Raw genomic sequence first — 12123 nt, forward strand, 5'->3', positions numbered from 1 at the left:
CCAGGAGGTCATCAAAGACCACCCCCTCCCTCCCAGCCCCACCTTGGAGGCTACAGGCTGTAGAACTTCAGGCTCCGGTCCATGCCCGTGGAGGCGATGAACTTGGCGTGGTGGCCAAAAGCCACCCCTGTGGTGAGGCCACTGTGCTCTGGGGAGGGAAAACAGCTCGTGGTTATGGCACCAAGAGGAGTTTGGCCCTTCCTGTCCCTACCAGGAGCATTGGCATGGGGAGAGTTTGGTCACTATCGTGCCTACCCTTGGTCAAGGAGGCTGAAAGTCGAGGTTGGGAACCCACCAGAGGGGCTTCTGAAGGGGTGGGAAGTGCTTTGCACTGCCCAGCTTGCTCCACAAAGCCACTAAAGTGATTCCTTCCCTCAGGAAGGGACCTCCACACCTCCTCCCTTCCCCTCTCTGCCCTCCCACCATCCCCAGCCCCTCACCAGTGAAGTGGAGGATCTCAGTCCACTGCTTGCAGATGTAGATCTGGACATCTGTCCCACCCAGAGCCAAGTAGGTGCCACTCTGGTCAAAGATGAGAGACTTCACCTGCAAGAGAAGAAGAACAAAGCTTCAAACCAGGCCCAGGAAGCTTCCAACAGCTTCTTGGGGTGCCAGGGGTGGACAGGACCTCTGCATCAGATCTCCCAGTGCCCACCATGGGGAAAGATCCTGCTCAGTAAGGCCACCAAGGGGGGAAAGGGGATGCTCACACACCTCAAAGTTATTGTCCAGCTGCAGTGTCTTGAAGTTCTTGAGCTTTCTCAAGTCCCAGAGCTTGACAGAGGAGTCATCTGCTGCTGTGGCCAGGTAGTAGCCATTCTCTGAGAAGGCAATGCTGGTGATGGGCCCAGAGTGGCCTGGGAAGTTGGCCACGTTGGTGCGTTCCTGGGGACAAGGGAGTGAGAGATGGGCTGTGAGCAGGGACCTGCAGCTGGCAGAGCAGAGCCTGGGAGACCCCTGCAGCCACAGCTCAGCCAGGTCAGGCCTTGATATCCCTCAAGGGCAAGAAACTGTTCCTCAAGTCCAACCTAAACCTCCCCTGGGGCAACTTGAGACCATTCCCTCTTGTCCTGTCACTTGTTCCTTGGCAGAAGATCCCAACCCCACCTGGCTCCAGCCTCCTTGCAGGGAGCTGCAGAGAGCCAGAAGGTCTCCCCTCAGCCTCCTTCTCTCCAGGCTCAACACCCCCAGCTCCCTCAGCTGCTCCTCACCATTCCTGTTCTCCAGACCCTTCCCCAGCTTTGTTGCCCTTCTCTTGACCTGCTCCAGCTCCTCAATGTCCTTCTGGGAGTGAGGCCCAAGACTGACCCCAGGATTCCAGCTGTGGCCTCAGCAGTGCCCAGTCCAGGGGCACAATCCCTGTCCTGCTCCTCCTGGCCACACTTTTCCCGGTGGAAGCTGCCACATGCTCTTTGTTGCCCTCAACAGCCAGAGCTGGGGAGCTCCAGCACCTCCCTGACAAATTCCCAGCCATGGGACTGAGCCAGACCCTCACACCCTGCAGATCTTCATCCCACAGCAGAGCTGGCAGCCTCTGGACCCTCCTGCTCCTCCTGATTCCCTCAGGGACACAGCAAATCCCTTCTTGTCACAAGACAACCCCATCACAGCACCAGACGTGGCCACTCCTGAGCTGAAGCTTCATTACTTTGGGAAGCAGCTTTCCATGCCTCAGTCTGAAGACTCTGCTGGCCTTCAAACCAAACACATCCTCAACATGTCCCCTCAACCACAGTCCCAGGACCAGCCCTACCTTCAGATCCCAGATCTTGATCTGGGAATCCATTGTCCCTGTTCCAAAAATGAGCCCATCAGGGTGGAACTGGGCACAAGTGAGAGCTGTGGAGACACAAGAGGAGGCGTGGAAGGTTGAGGAGACTTTCTGACATTGTTACCAAGTCCCACTGTGTTCTTCTGAGCTCTAGGGACTTGGGCAGAAGAATTCCTTCTCTGCAGGCTTCCCACAGCCCCCTCCCCCACCCCCCAGGGTGGGAATACTCAGGCCTGAGCCTTACCACAGCCAGAGCTCTCATCCGTCACCTTGGTGAGGACACGGCCGGTCTGGATGTCAGAGAAAGCCCAGTACTGCGAGAGAGGAGCAGAGTGGTGACTCCAGGAAGGTGAGGAGCAGTGCTGGGGGTGCTCTGTGGGCCAGGGTTGGGTCTCACCTGGTCATCAGAAGAGCTGAGGAGGTAATCACCCGTTGCATGGAGGCTCAGCCCCGTGACAGAGCCCTCGTGGGCACGGACAACCTGCACGCAGGAGGCGTTGGGCACAGACCAGATGCGGATGGTGGCATCAGGAGAAGCTGAGAACACCAAGTCCTGGAGAGAGGGAGGGGACAGGAATGCTCATGGAGAATCACAAGAGTGGTTTGGGACATTTAAAGCTCACCTAGTCCAAGTCCCCTGCAGTCAGCAGGGACAGCCCCAACCAGAGCAGGTTGCTCAGAGCCCCACACAACCTGACCTGCAGTGGTGCCAGGGCTGGGGCAGCTCCCACCTCTCTGGGCACCCTGGGACAGGCTCTCACCACCCTCAGGGGCAAACATTTCTCCCTTCTCTCCAGTCTCAATCTCTCTGTTAGTTCCAAACCATCACTCCTTGCTCTGACACAACAGGCCCTGCTCAAAAGTCTCCCCCAGCTTTCTTCTCAACCCCTTGAAGCACTGAAATGTCACCAGAAGGTCTCCCTGGAGCTTTCTCTTCCTTATGTTCAGTCTAAATCTTCCCCAATATCCACCCTAAACCTCCCCTGGCAACACTGAAGGCCATTCCCTTCAGACCTCACAAGATCCTAGGTTTCTTCTCAGCCCCTTGAAACACTGAAAGGCCACCAGAAGTCCTCCCTTTCTCCAAGCACCCAAAGCCTTCATCCAAGAAAGGTCCCAACAGGCACAAACCAGCCCATGACCACCAGTTTGCACGAGGCAGAGAGACCTCACCAGAAAAGGGCTCAGAAACCTGAGCTGGGGCAACCTGGCTGAGAGGAAAGAGGCCAAATGTGAGCCTGAGCACACCTGAGATGGGTGGAAGACGACACTGGTGACCTTCTTGGTGTGGCCCTTGAGTGTGGCCAGGATCTGCTCCGAGCTCTTGTCAAAGACGATGACGTTTTTGTCAGCCCCTCCTGGAGAAGAGAGCAGGGCAGAGGTGAGAGGCACCAGTCTGGGGCCAACCACGTCCAAATCCACCTGCTCTCCCTGGTGACCACCATCCTCAGAAGCTTTGCCATCAGGTGAGAGACTCCCCCATGCCTGCTGTCCCACCTCTGTCACCTCACAGCAGGGAGAAAGGGACCTGCTGCCACCACACACAATCCCCAGGACGCAGAGGAGCCTTTCCCTTACCAGTGAGGATCTTGTTGGTGTCGGAAGGACACAGGTCCAAGGCCAGGATCCCGGGAATGCTGGCACTGTGCAGCCCCTGCGTGAGGTAAGAAGACACCAGATTGATGCCACAAGCAAGACATGGGCTGAAAAGATGCTGAGAAGCTCTGTGCCACCTCCACTCCACTCCAACAGTCACAGCCTTCTCCCCACTCTGCCCAGCAGCAGATCTGTTGCTTATACAATCATGGAATGCTTTTGGTTGAAAAAGACCTTCAAGATCATGAAGTCCAACCCTTCCCCCAGCACTGCCAGGGCACCACCAGATCATGGCCCTCAGCACCACAGCTCCAGGGCTTGGAAACCCCTCCAGGAATGATGGGAACTCCATCACTGCCCTGGGTAGACTGGGCCAGACCTTGACAACCCTCAAGGGCAACAAATTGTTCCTCATGTCCAACTTAAACCTCCCCCTGGTGCAAAAATTGGGGCAATTCTCTCTTGTTCTGTCACTTGTTCCCTGGGACAAGAGCCCATCCTCCACCTGGCTCCAGCCTCCTTGCAGGGAGTTGCAAGGAGCCAGAAGGTCTCCCCCCAGTCTTCTTGTCTCCAGGTTAAAACAACTGCAGGTCCTTCAGCTGTTCCTCACCATTCCTGTTCTCCAGACCCTTCCCCAGCTTTGCTGCCCTTCTCAGGACCTGCTCCAGCTCCTCAATGTCCTTCTTGGAGTGAGGGGCCCAGAGCTGAGCCCAGGATTCCAGCTGTGGCCTCAGCAGTGCCCAGGGTTTTCCACCCTCATCCCAACACTCACCACATGGGAAGCCACCTGCCGGTACTTGCTGAGCTCCTCTGGCTTCACCAGCTCCTCAGGCACTGTCTTCCCTCTCTGCAGAAGGAAAACGATGAGGAGATGACCACCAAGATGTCTCAGGACATGGCAGGACATGGCACAGCCAGGCTGCTGTGGTGTTTTTCGGAGGGAAATGAGGCCACTCACCTTCTTACGCTCCGTGGTCAGCACTGTGGCCTTGTCTTGCAGCTGTAACAGAAGAGAAAGGTGGTGCCAAGGGGGAACACTGGGGAACAGCCACCACTGGAGGCTGCAGGAGCACCACTGGAAGACCTTTTACCTTCTGGATGATCTCGGGGGTCATGCCGGCAAGCTCTCCTAGATCCATGGACTCCCCAGCCCCCTGCATGGGATGGAGGAAAGAGCTGGTTACACTCAGGGGAGAAGAGGGGAGGGGAGAAGAGGGGAGGGGAGAAGAGGGGAGGGGAGAAGAGGGGAGGGGAGAAGAGGGGAGGGGAGAAGAGGGGAGGGGAGAAGAGGGGAGGGGAGAAGAGGGGAGGGGAGGGGAGAAGAGGGGAGGGGAGGGGAGAAGAGGGAGGGGAGGGGAGAAGAGAGGAGGGGAGGGGAGGGGAGGGGAGAAGAGGGGAGGGGAGAAGAGGGGGAGGGGAGAAGAGGGGAGGGGAGAAGAGGGGAGAGGGGAGAAGAGGGGAAGGGAGAAGAGGGGAGGGGAGAGGGGAGGGGGGGGGGGGGGGGGGGGGGGGGGGGGGGAGGGGGGGGGGGGGGGGGGGGGGGGGGGAGGGGGGGGGGGGGGGGGGGGGGGGGAGGGGGGGGGGGGGGGGGGGGGGGGGGGGGGGGGGGGGGGGGGGGGGGGGGGGGGGGGGGGGGGGGGGGGGGGGGGGGGGGGGGGAGGGGGGGGGGGGGGGGGGGGGGGGGAGGGGGGGGGGGGGGGGGGGGGGGGGGGGGGGGGGGGGGGGGGGGGGGGGGGGGGGGGGGGGGGGGGGGGGGGGAGGGGGGGGGGGGGGGGGGGGGGGGGGGGGGGGGGGGGGGGGGGGGGGGAGGGGGGGGGGGGGGGGGGGGGGGGGGGGGGGGGGGGGGGGGGGGGGGGGGGGGGGAGGGGGGGGGGGGGAGGGGGGGGGGGGGGGGGGGGGGGGGGGGGGGGGGGGGAGGGGGGGGGGGGGGGAGGGGGGGGAGGGGGGGGGGGGGGGGGGGGGGGGGGGGGGGGGGGGGGGGGGGGGGGGGGGGGGGGGGGGGGGGGGGGGGGGGGGGGGGGAGGGGGGGGGGGGGGGGGGGGGGGGGGGGGGGGGGGAGGGGGGGGGGGGGGGGGGGGGGGGAGGGGGGGGGGGGGGGGGGGGGGGGGGGGGGGGGGGGGGGGGGGGGGGGGGGGGGGGGGGGGAGGGGGGGGGGGGGGGGGGGGGGGGAGGGGGGGGGGGGGGGGGGGGGGGGGGGGGGGGGGGGGGGGGGGGAGGGGGGGGGGGGGGGGGGGGGGGGGGGGGGAGGGGGGGGGGGGGGGGGGGGGGGGGGGGGGGGGGGGGGGGGGGGGGGGGGGGGGGGGGGGGGGGGGGGGGGGGGGGGGGGGAGGGGGGGGGGGGGGGGGGGGGGGGGGGGGGGGGGGGGGGGGGGGGGGGGGGGAGGGGGGGGGGGGGGGGGGGGGGGGGGGGGGGGGGGGGGGGGGGGGGGGGGAGGGGGGGGGGGGGGGGGGGGGGGGGGGGGGGGGGGGGGGGGGGGGGGGGGGAGGGGGGGGGGGGGGGGGGGGGGGGGGGGGGGGGGGGGGAGGGGGGGGGGGGGGGGGGGGGGGGGGGGGGGGGGAGGGGGGGGGGGGGGGGGGGGGGGGGGGGGGGGGGGGGGGGGGGGGGGGGGGGGAGGGGGGGGGGGGGGGGGGAGGGGGGGGGGGGGGGGGGGGGGGGGGGGGGGGGGGGGGGGGAGGGGGGGGGGGGGGGGGGGGGGGGGGGGGGGGGAGGGGGGGGGGGGGGGGGGGGGGGGGGGGGGGGGGGGGAGGGGGGGGGGGGGGGGGGGGGGGGAGGGGGGGGGGGGGGGGGGGGGGGGGGGGAGGGGGGGGGGGGGGGGGGGGGGGGGGGGGGGGGAGGGGGGGGGGGGGGGGGGGGGGGGGGGGGGGGGGGGGGGGGGGGGGGGAGGGGGGGGGGGGGGGGGGGGGGGGGGGAGGGGAGGGGAGAGGGAGGGGAGGGGAGAAGAGGGGAGGGGAGAAGAGGGAGGGGAGAAGAGGGGAGGGGAGAAGAGGGGAGGGGAGAAAGAGGGGGGGAGGAAGAGGGGAGGGGAGAAGAGGGGAGGGAGAAGAGGGGAGGGGAGAAGAGGGGAGGGGGAGAAGAGGGGAGGGGAGAAGAGGGAGGGGAGAAGAGGGGAGGGAGGGGGAGGGGGAAGAGGGGAGGGGAGAAGAGGGGAGGGGAGAAGAGGGGAGGGGAGAAGAGGGGAGGGAGAGAAGAGGGGAGGGGAGAAGAGGGGAGGGGAGAAGAGGGGAGGGGAGAAGAGGGGAGGGGAGAAGAGGGGAGGGGAGAAGAGGGGAGGGGAGATTAGCAGCGAGGTGTGAAGGGGCCTGAGGCTGAGGTGGGCAGCAGGGACTCACCGCCGCGTTCGGCTGGGCCGAGGGCACTGTCTGGGGCACGATGAGGCCGGCCTGGGGCTTCAGAGTCGCCAAGGCTGGGGGAGGGAGAGAAAAAGGAATGCTGTGAGCGAGGGAGACAGGAACCAAGGCCAGCATGTCCCCAGGTGCCCCATGTCACCTTCTCTGGCTGCAGTGACCTCCTTGGTGAGGCGAGCGATGACGCGGCAGGCGGCGTCGTGCTGGTAGAGGGCATGGGACAGCTCCTGGCGCGTGGTCTGCAGCTGCTGGCGGAGGGTGAAGCTGTGCAGCATGACAGCATCCTGCGGGACGAGGCGGAGTCAGGCAGGGAAAGGAGGTTGAGAGCCAGCACGGGCCACGGCTGGGGCTCAACAGCTTCCCCAGCACTCACCCACTCATCCTGGAGAGCTTTGAGGATGGCTGGGATGCTGGTGGCTGACGGAGGCTTGGGACGGATCGGGTGGGCGACTGCCAGGGAGATAAAGCGAAGGCATCAGCTGCGTCCTCAACCTGCTGGTCAGCCCCTGCAGAACAACCCCACTGCCCCCCCCCAGCAACCTGATCCCTGCAGCTCAGCTTTAGAAGCTCATCAGGGTGGTGATTAACCTGCCCTGGTCATCGTGGAATTGCTGTGGCTGGAAAAAACATTTGACTGGAAGTCCAACCGTTCCCCCAGCACTGCCAGGGCATCACCAAACCATGGCCCTCAGCACCACAGCTCCAGGGCTTGGAAACCCCTCCAAGGATGATGGGGACTCCACTACTGCCTAGATCAGGCTTTGACAACCTTTCAAAGGCAACAAATTGTTCCTCATGTCCAATCTAAACCTGCCCTGGGACAACTTGAGGCCGCTTCCTCTTGTCCTATCACTTGTTCCTTAGGAGAAGAAACCAACCCCACTTGGCTCCAGCCTCCTTGCAGGGAGTTGCAGCGAGCCAGAAGATCTCTCCTCAGCCTCCCTTTCTCCAGGTTCAACAAGCCCAGGGTCCCTCAGCTGCTCCTCACCAGCCCTATTCTCCAGACCCTTCCCCAGCTTTGCTGCTGTTCTCTGGACCTGTTCCATCTCCTCAATGTCCTTCTTGGAGTGAGGAGCCCAAAACTGACCCCAGGATTCCAGCCGTGGCCTCACCAATGGGGGACAATCCCTGCCCTGCTCCTGCTGGCCACACTCTTGCTGATCCAGGCCAGGCTGCTGGTGGCCTTCCTGGCCACCTGGGCACACCCTGGCTCATCTTCCAGCTGCCGTCACCACCCACCCACCTCCCATGTCCTTTTCCACTGAACAATTTCCAGCCACTCTGCCTCCAGCCTGAAGCCTTCATGGGGTTGTTGTGAGTCAGTACTGATGGAGGGCATCACTAAGTGATGCCTTGGGAAGTCCATCCTGAGGCTGCCACCATCACCCCTGGGGATACAGCTTGTTTCAGGCTCGACACAGCTGCCATGTTTGGCATCTTTGCCCCAGAGAACCACTACAATCCACCCCCCATCCCACCACCTTTGATGTCGATGAGCTGCTCTTCAGACAGGGGCTGGTTGTTGACAGGGTCGGTGCCGTTCTCTGCGATGTATTTCTCGATCAGGCGCCGCTCGTAGACGTGGTTGGAAACGGGGGACACACAGGGGTGCTCGGGCACCTCGTTGGAAACTACGGCAAGGGCGAGAAGGAGCAGAGGTGAGCAGGGGTTATGGCACTGCCAGCCCCTGCCAGCCGCTGCCTCTCCACACCGGGAACCTCCAGTTCGGTAATCTTACAGCTCAGGAATCCCCCACCCGCTAACCCCAACGCCCGGTCACCCCCTGCCCGGTAACCCCGCCCCCTTTCTCCGAGGGCCTCCTCCGCTGCCTCGCACTCACTGGAGCAGATAAGCGCCATGGCGGATACCGACTACGGCCCGCTCCGGTTCCGGTCTCCGTTCCGCTTCTAGTTCCGGTTCCGGTAGAACGGGACGCGCGCGCGCGCGGGTGAACCGCCGCGACGTTCCCAAGGGCTCACGCGGACACCGCTACCGCCGCCACCACCGGAAGCGGAAGCACTCCCGGCCTGCACCGCGCCTTCCCCGCGGGGGACCGCACTTTCCCGACATGCCCCGAGGAGGAGGGGGTGGCTGTTACCATAGAGAGCGTATCCCGGCATGCAACGGGCAGCGAGTGCAGACTACAGCTCCCGCCGTGCACCGCGGCAGTGGGTGTGGGGGTGTGGGGGGGGGGAATGGCTGTAGGCGCGCTCCAGCCCGCCCGGCTCTGCAGCGCCCCCGTGCGGTAGTGGTGAGCGCTACCCCGCCGAGGGGAGCCACTTGGGGAGGGGGGCTTGGGGGAATGCAAAGCGGGGCACAGATGGGTTGGAGGGGTCCCGACGGGACAGATGAGGGGGGGACGACACAGAGGTCCCGGAGAGGGGGGCAGAAGGGGTGGGGGGGTCCGGGGGTGGGAGGGTGCTGGAATGCGGGGATCTCGAGGGGGTATAAGCAGGGTTGGGGGGGGGCCGGGACACCCCGGGGAGGGCAAAGACAGGGTGAGGGAGCCGGGTGTGGGGGACCTGGGTGTCAGGGGGTCCCGGGGAGGGGACGTGAACGGGTTGGGGCACTTGAGAGTGGGGAGGTCCCGAGGGTGGGGGTTACCGGGGTTCGATGGATCCTGGGGTGAGGGGGGTGAGGGGAACGGGGACCCGGGAAAGAGGGACACAGGCAGGGTCGGGGGCGTCCCGGGACTGCGAAGATTCTGGGGATCGAGGGTTCCCAGATCGGGGAATCTGAGCGGCGGGGTGCCGGGGATGAAGGATCCCGGGTGCGGAGCAGGGGGGGGGGCAGCAGATGAGGTTGCAGCAGACACCCTCGCGGGGGGGTGGTCCTGGAGGGGACGGGACACAGGGCTGGGGACAGGGGAGTGGGGGGGGGCGGTCTTGGTGGGACAGATGGAGTGCCTGGGGTGCTCGGGGGGACTGGGAATGTCGTGGGTGTTCCCATGGGGACTGGAAAGGGAAGAGGAATCTCCCCCCACCAGGGGTCTGTTGGGTGGAGGGGTCCCCAGGGTGCTTGATGGGGGTGGGGTGGGGTGGAAACAGGACACCCAGGGACTGAAGAGGGGACAGGCTGGGATGGGGCACATGGGGGGAATGAGGTGACTCGGTTGGGGTGTCCTGGGTGGGGACAGACACAGCGGTGGCTTCACCCCCCTCCCTCCTCTGGGGCAGGGGTTCCAGGGTTGTGTCCCCCCCATCTCAGCCAGGCCCATGCCCTTGGGCAGGGCGAGCACCGTGTCCTGCTGACGCTGGTTCTAAAGATAGCTGAGGAGGCGGGGACACCGGATCTGGGCTTGTGGCAGGGCCACAAGTGTCCCCTCCCACTCAGGACACCCCAAAAATCAGGTGGAGGGCACCCTGAAAGCCGTGAGGGGGACCTCAAAGACCAGAGGGGGGGCCCTAAAAGTCACAGAGGGGGACACCCCAAAGGCAGCTGGGGGAAACCCACTGCCAACAGCTGTCCCCTGGCTCTGGGCTGGTGCCCAGAAGTGGCAATGGTGGCCCTGGCATAGAGTGGAGGAACAATATCCTGTACCATAGGGTCCCACTTGCTGTCCTTCATCCCACAGAGATAACCCCTCAGCCCAGAGTAGAGGCAGGCCAGAAGATGGAGGGTGCCATGGGTCACCGGGTTCTGATGGTCCTGCTGCTGTGGGTCTCTGTCCTTGGCATGGTGGCAGCACAGGATGATGGCCAGGACAAGTTCCATCATGGCCAGGACAAGTTCCATCATGGTCAGGACAAGTTCCATCACGGTCAGGACAAGTTTCATGGCCATGCCACCACCGATGACCTGCTGTCACGGCTGGGTCGAGCCACCTGGGAGACACTGGAGAGCTGGGTGGGCTCTCAACCCCTGCACCTGGTAGCTGAGGTGAGCTCCAGACCCCCTTAGGGACACAAGGGCAGCTGTGTCCCGCCTGCCACCCACCCCACGTCCCCTCCTTAACCCCCTTCCTGTCCCCTGCAGAGCCTCTCTGCCACCGTCTGGGTGGTGTCCTCGGGGATCTCGGTCGCCTTGACCATGCTCTGCGGCATCCTGGGCGACCTCCTGGCCGCCACCGGCTTCACCGGTGAGTTGAGGAGACCGAAGCGGGGTGGGGAGGAGGGACGACAGCCTGGTGGTTTCGTCACCTCCCTGGTGACACTCCCCCTGTCCCTCACGCAGGGGACCGCCTGGTGCGGACGGCGGCGCTGGGTCCCAGCGAGGTGCAGCGAGTGCTTCTCTGGGCTCTGGTGGCCCTGGTGGGCTCCTGGCTGCTCTCGTGGCTGAGGGGGCTGCTGTTGCCCACCCTCCGCTGGGTGAAGATCTTCTGCTTCTTGGGGGCTTTCCTCAACGTGGCAGCTTCCCAGGAGACCCCCACGGCCAAAGCTGGGATGCTGCTGGGGCTCTGGGTGCTCTACACCTTGCTGGGCAGGCTGGTGGGGCCCCCCGGTGCCAGCAGCCACCTGGACGCGGCTGTGCGCAGCCTGGAGTGGAAGGTGGAGGAGCTGCGGAGGAGGCAGAAGTGGGGGGGACCCCGGAACCGTGAGGAGTGACCGCCCCCCGTCCCTCCCCCCCCAAGAAGGGACAGCCCACCCCAGCGTACCCCATTTATCGTGTGTGCCCCAACCCCAAGCATGCATCCTCCCTGCTCCCCCCGCCCCCCCCCGCCTCACCCAGTTCTCCCAGTGGGGTCCTGTTCTCCCACCAGTGCCCTCCACATCCTATGGTGCCCTCCCCCCCCAGTCAGTGCAGCACCCCCAAAACTGGGGGCACAGGTGCCACAGTGCCTTCACCCAACCAAAAGTGCCTTTACCACGGGGGGTGGTCCTCAGGTGGTCCTCTGCCCCCAGCCCCAAATCCAACCCTCCATGGAGTTGGGGGGGCACAGAAAGAGTGTCCCCAGTGTCCCCATCCCCACTACCCCCCAAGCCTGTTGGTCTTGTGCCCTTGGCACACAGAGGGGTGCCTGCTTCCCACCCAGGGAATGTCCCCAACACAAAAAGGAAGGGGGAGGGGTGACCACAACTCTGCTACCACAGGGAAGTGGGGGGCAGGGGGGGACACAGCTTCTCCTCCCCCCCGGCCTCCCCCCATCCCCTGATGTTTTTCTGCTGCCTTTTTGATAATTGGATCTGAATAAAAACGGTTTGGACCCGGGGCTGGCTTGGATTTGGGGGGCTGGGGAGGGAAGGGGAGAGTGTGAGGAGGAGGAGGAAGGGATCTGCCCTCCAGTTCCTCCCAGTTCCTCCCAGTATGCCCTGTGGGTGAGGGATGTGGTCCTGCTCATGTGTGTCATGGAGTGGAAGTGGGAAGTGGGATGGGGAGCAGGGTTGGGCTGGGTTGGGGTTGGATGGGAATGAAGAGTGGGATGAAGACTGGATTGGGATTGGGAATGGGATGGGGATGGGAAGCAAGGATAGG

The 12123-nt window shown here is 65.3% G+C and overlaps 2 protein-coding genes across 2 annotated transcripts; one reads left to right on the forward strand and one right to left on the reverse strand.

Moving 5' to 3' along the window:
- Positions 1-50: 50 nt before the first annotated feature.
- On the reverse strand, positions 51-8578 carry PRPF19 (pre-mRNA processing factor 19). The gene is made up of 16 exons (XM_054390394.1): positions 8552-8578; positions 8193-8342; positions 7085-7161; positions 6854-6995; positions 6697-6770; positions 4459-4521; positions 4326-4367; positions 4140-4214; positions 3350-3425; positions 3020-3129; positions 2169-2324; positions 2016-2085; positions 1754-1839; positions 715-885; positions 441-546; positions 51-148 (listed from the first exon to the last, which is right to left on the reverse strand). Exons 1-16 carry the CDS (start codon positions 8568-8570, stop codon positions 51-53), a joined length of 1515 nt encoding a protein of 504 aa, XP_054246369.1. The 5' UTR covers positions 8571-8578.
- Positions 8579-10295: 1717 nt separating this feature from the next.
- TMEM109 (transmembrane protein 109) lies at positions 10296-11255 on the forward strand. The gene is made up of 3 exons (XM_054390633.1): positions 10296-10590; positions 10687-10789; positions 10885-11255. The coding sequence occupies exons 1-3, from the start codon at positions 10324-10326 to the stop codon at positions 11253-11255; spliced, it is 741 nt and encodes a 246-aa protein (XP_054246608.1). The 5' UTR covers positions 10296-10323.
- The last annotated feature ends 868 nt before the right edge of the window (positions 11256-12123 follow it).

This window comes from Indicator indicator, chromosome 21 (assembly GCF_027791375.1).
Source record: "Indicator indicator isolate 239-I01 chromosome 21, UM_Iind_1.1, whole genome shotgun sequence".
NCBI classification, from domain to species: Eukaryota; Metazoa; Chordata; class Aves; order Piciformes; family Indicatoridae; genus Indicator; species Indicator indicator.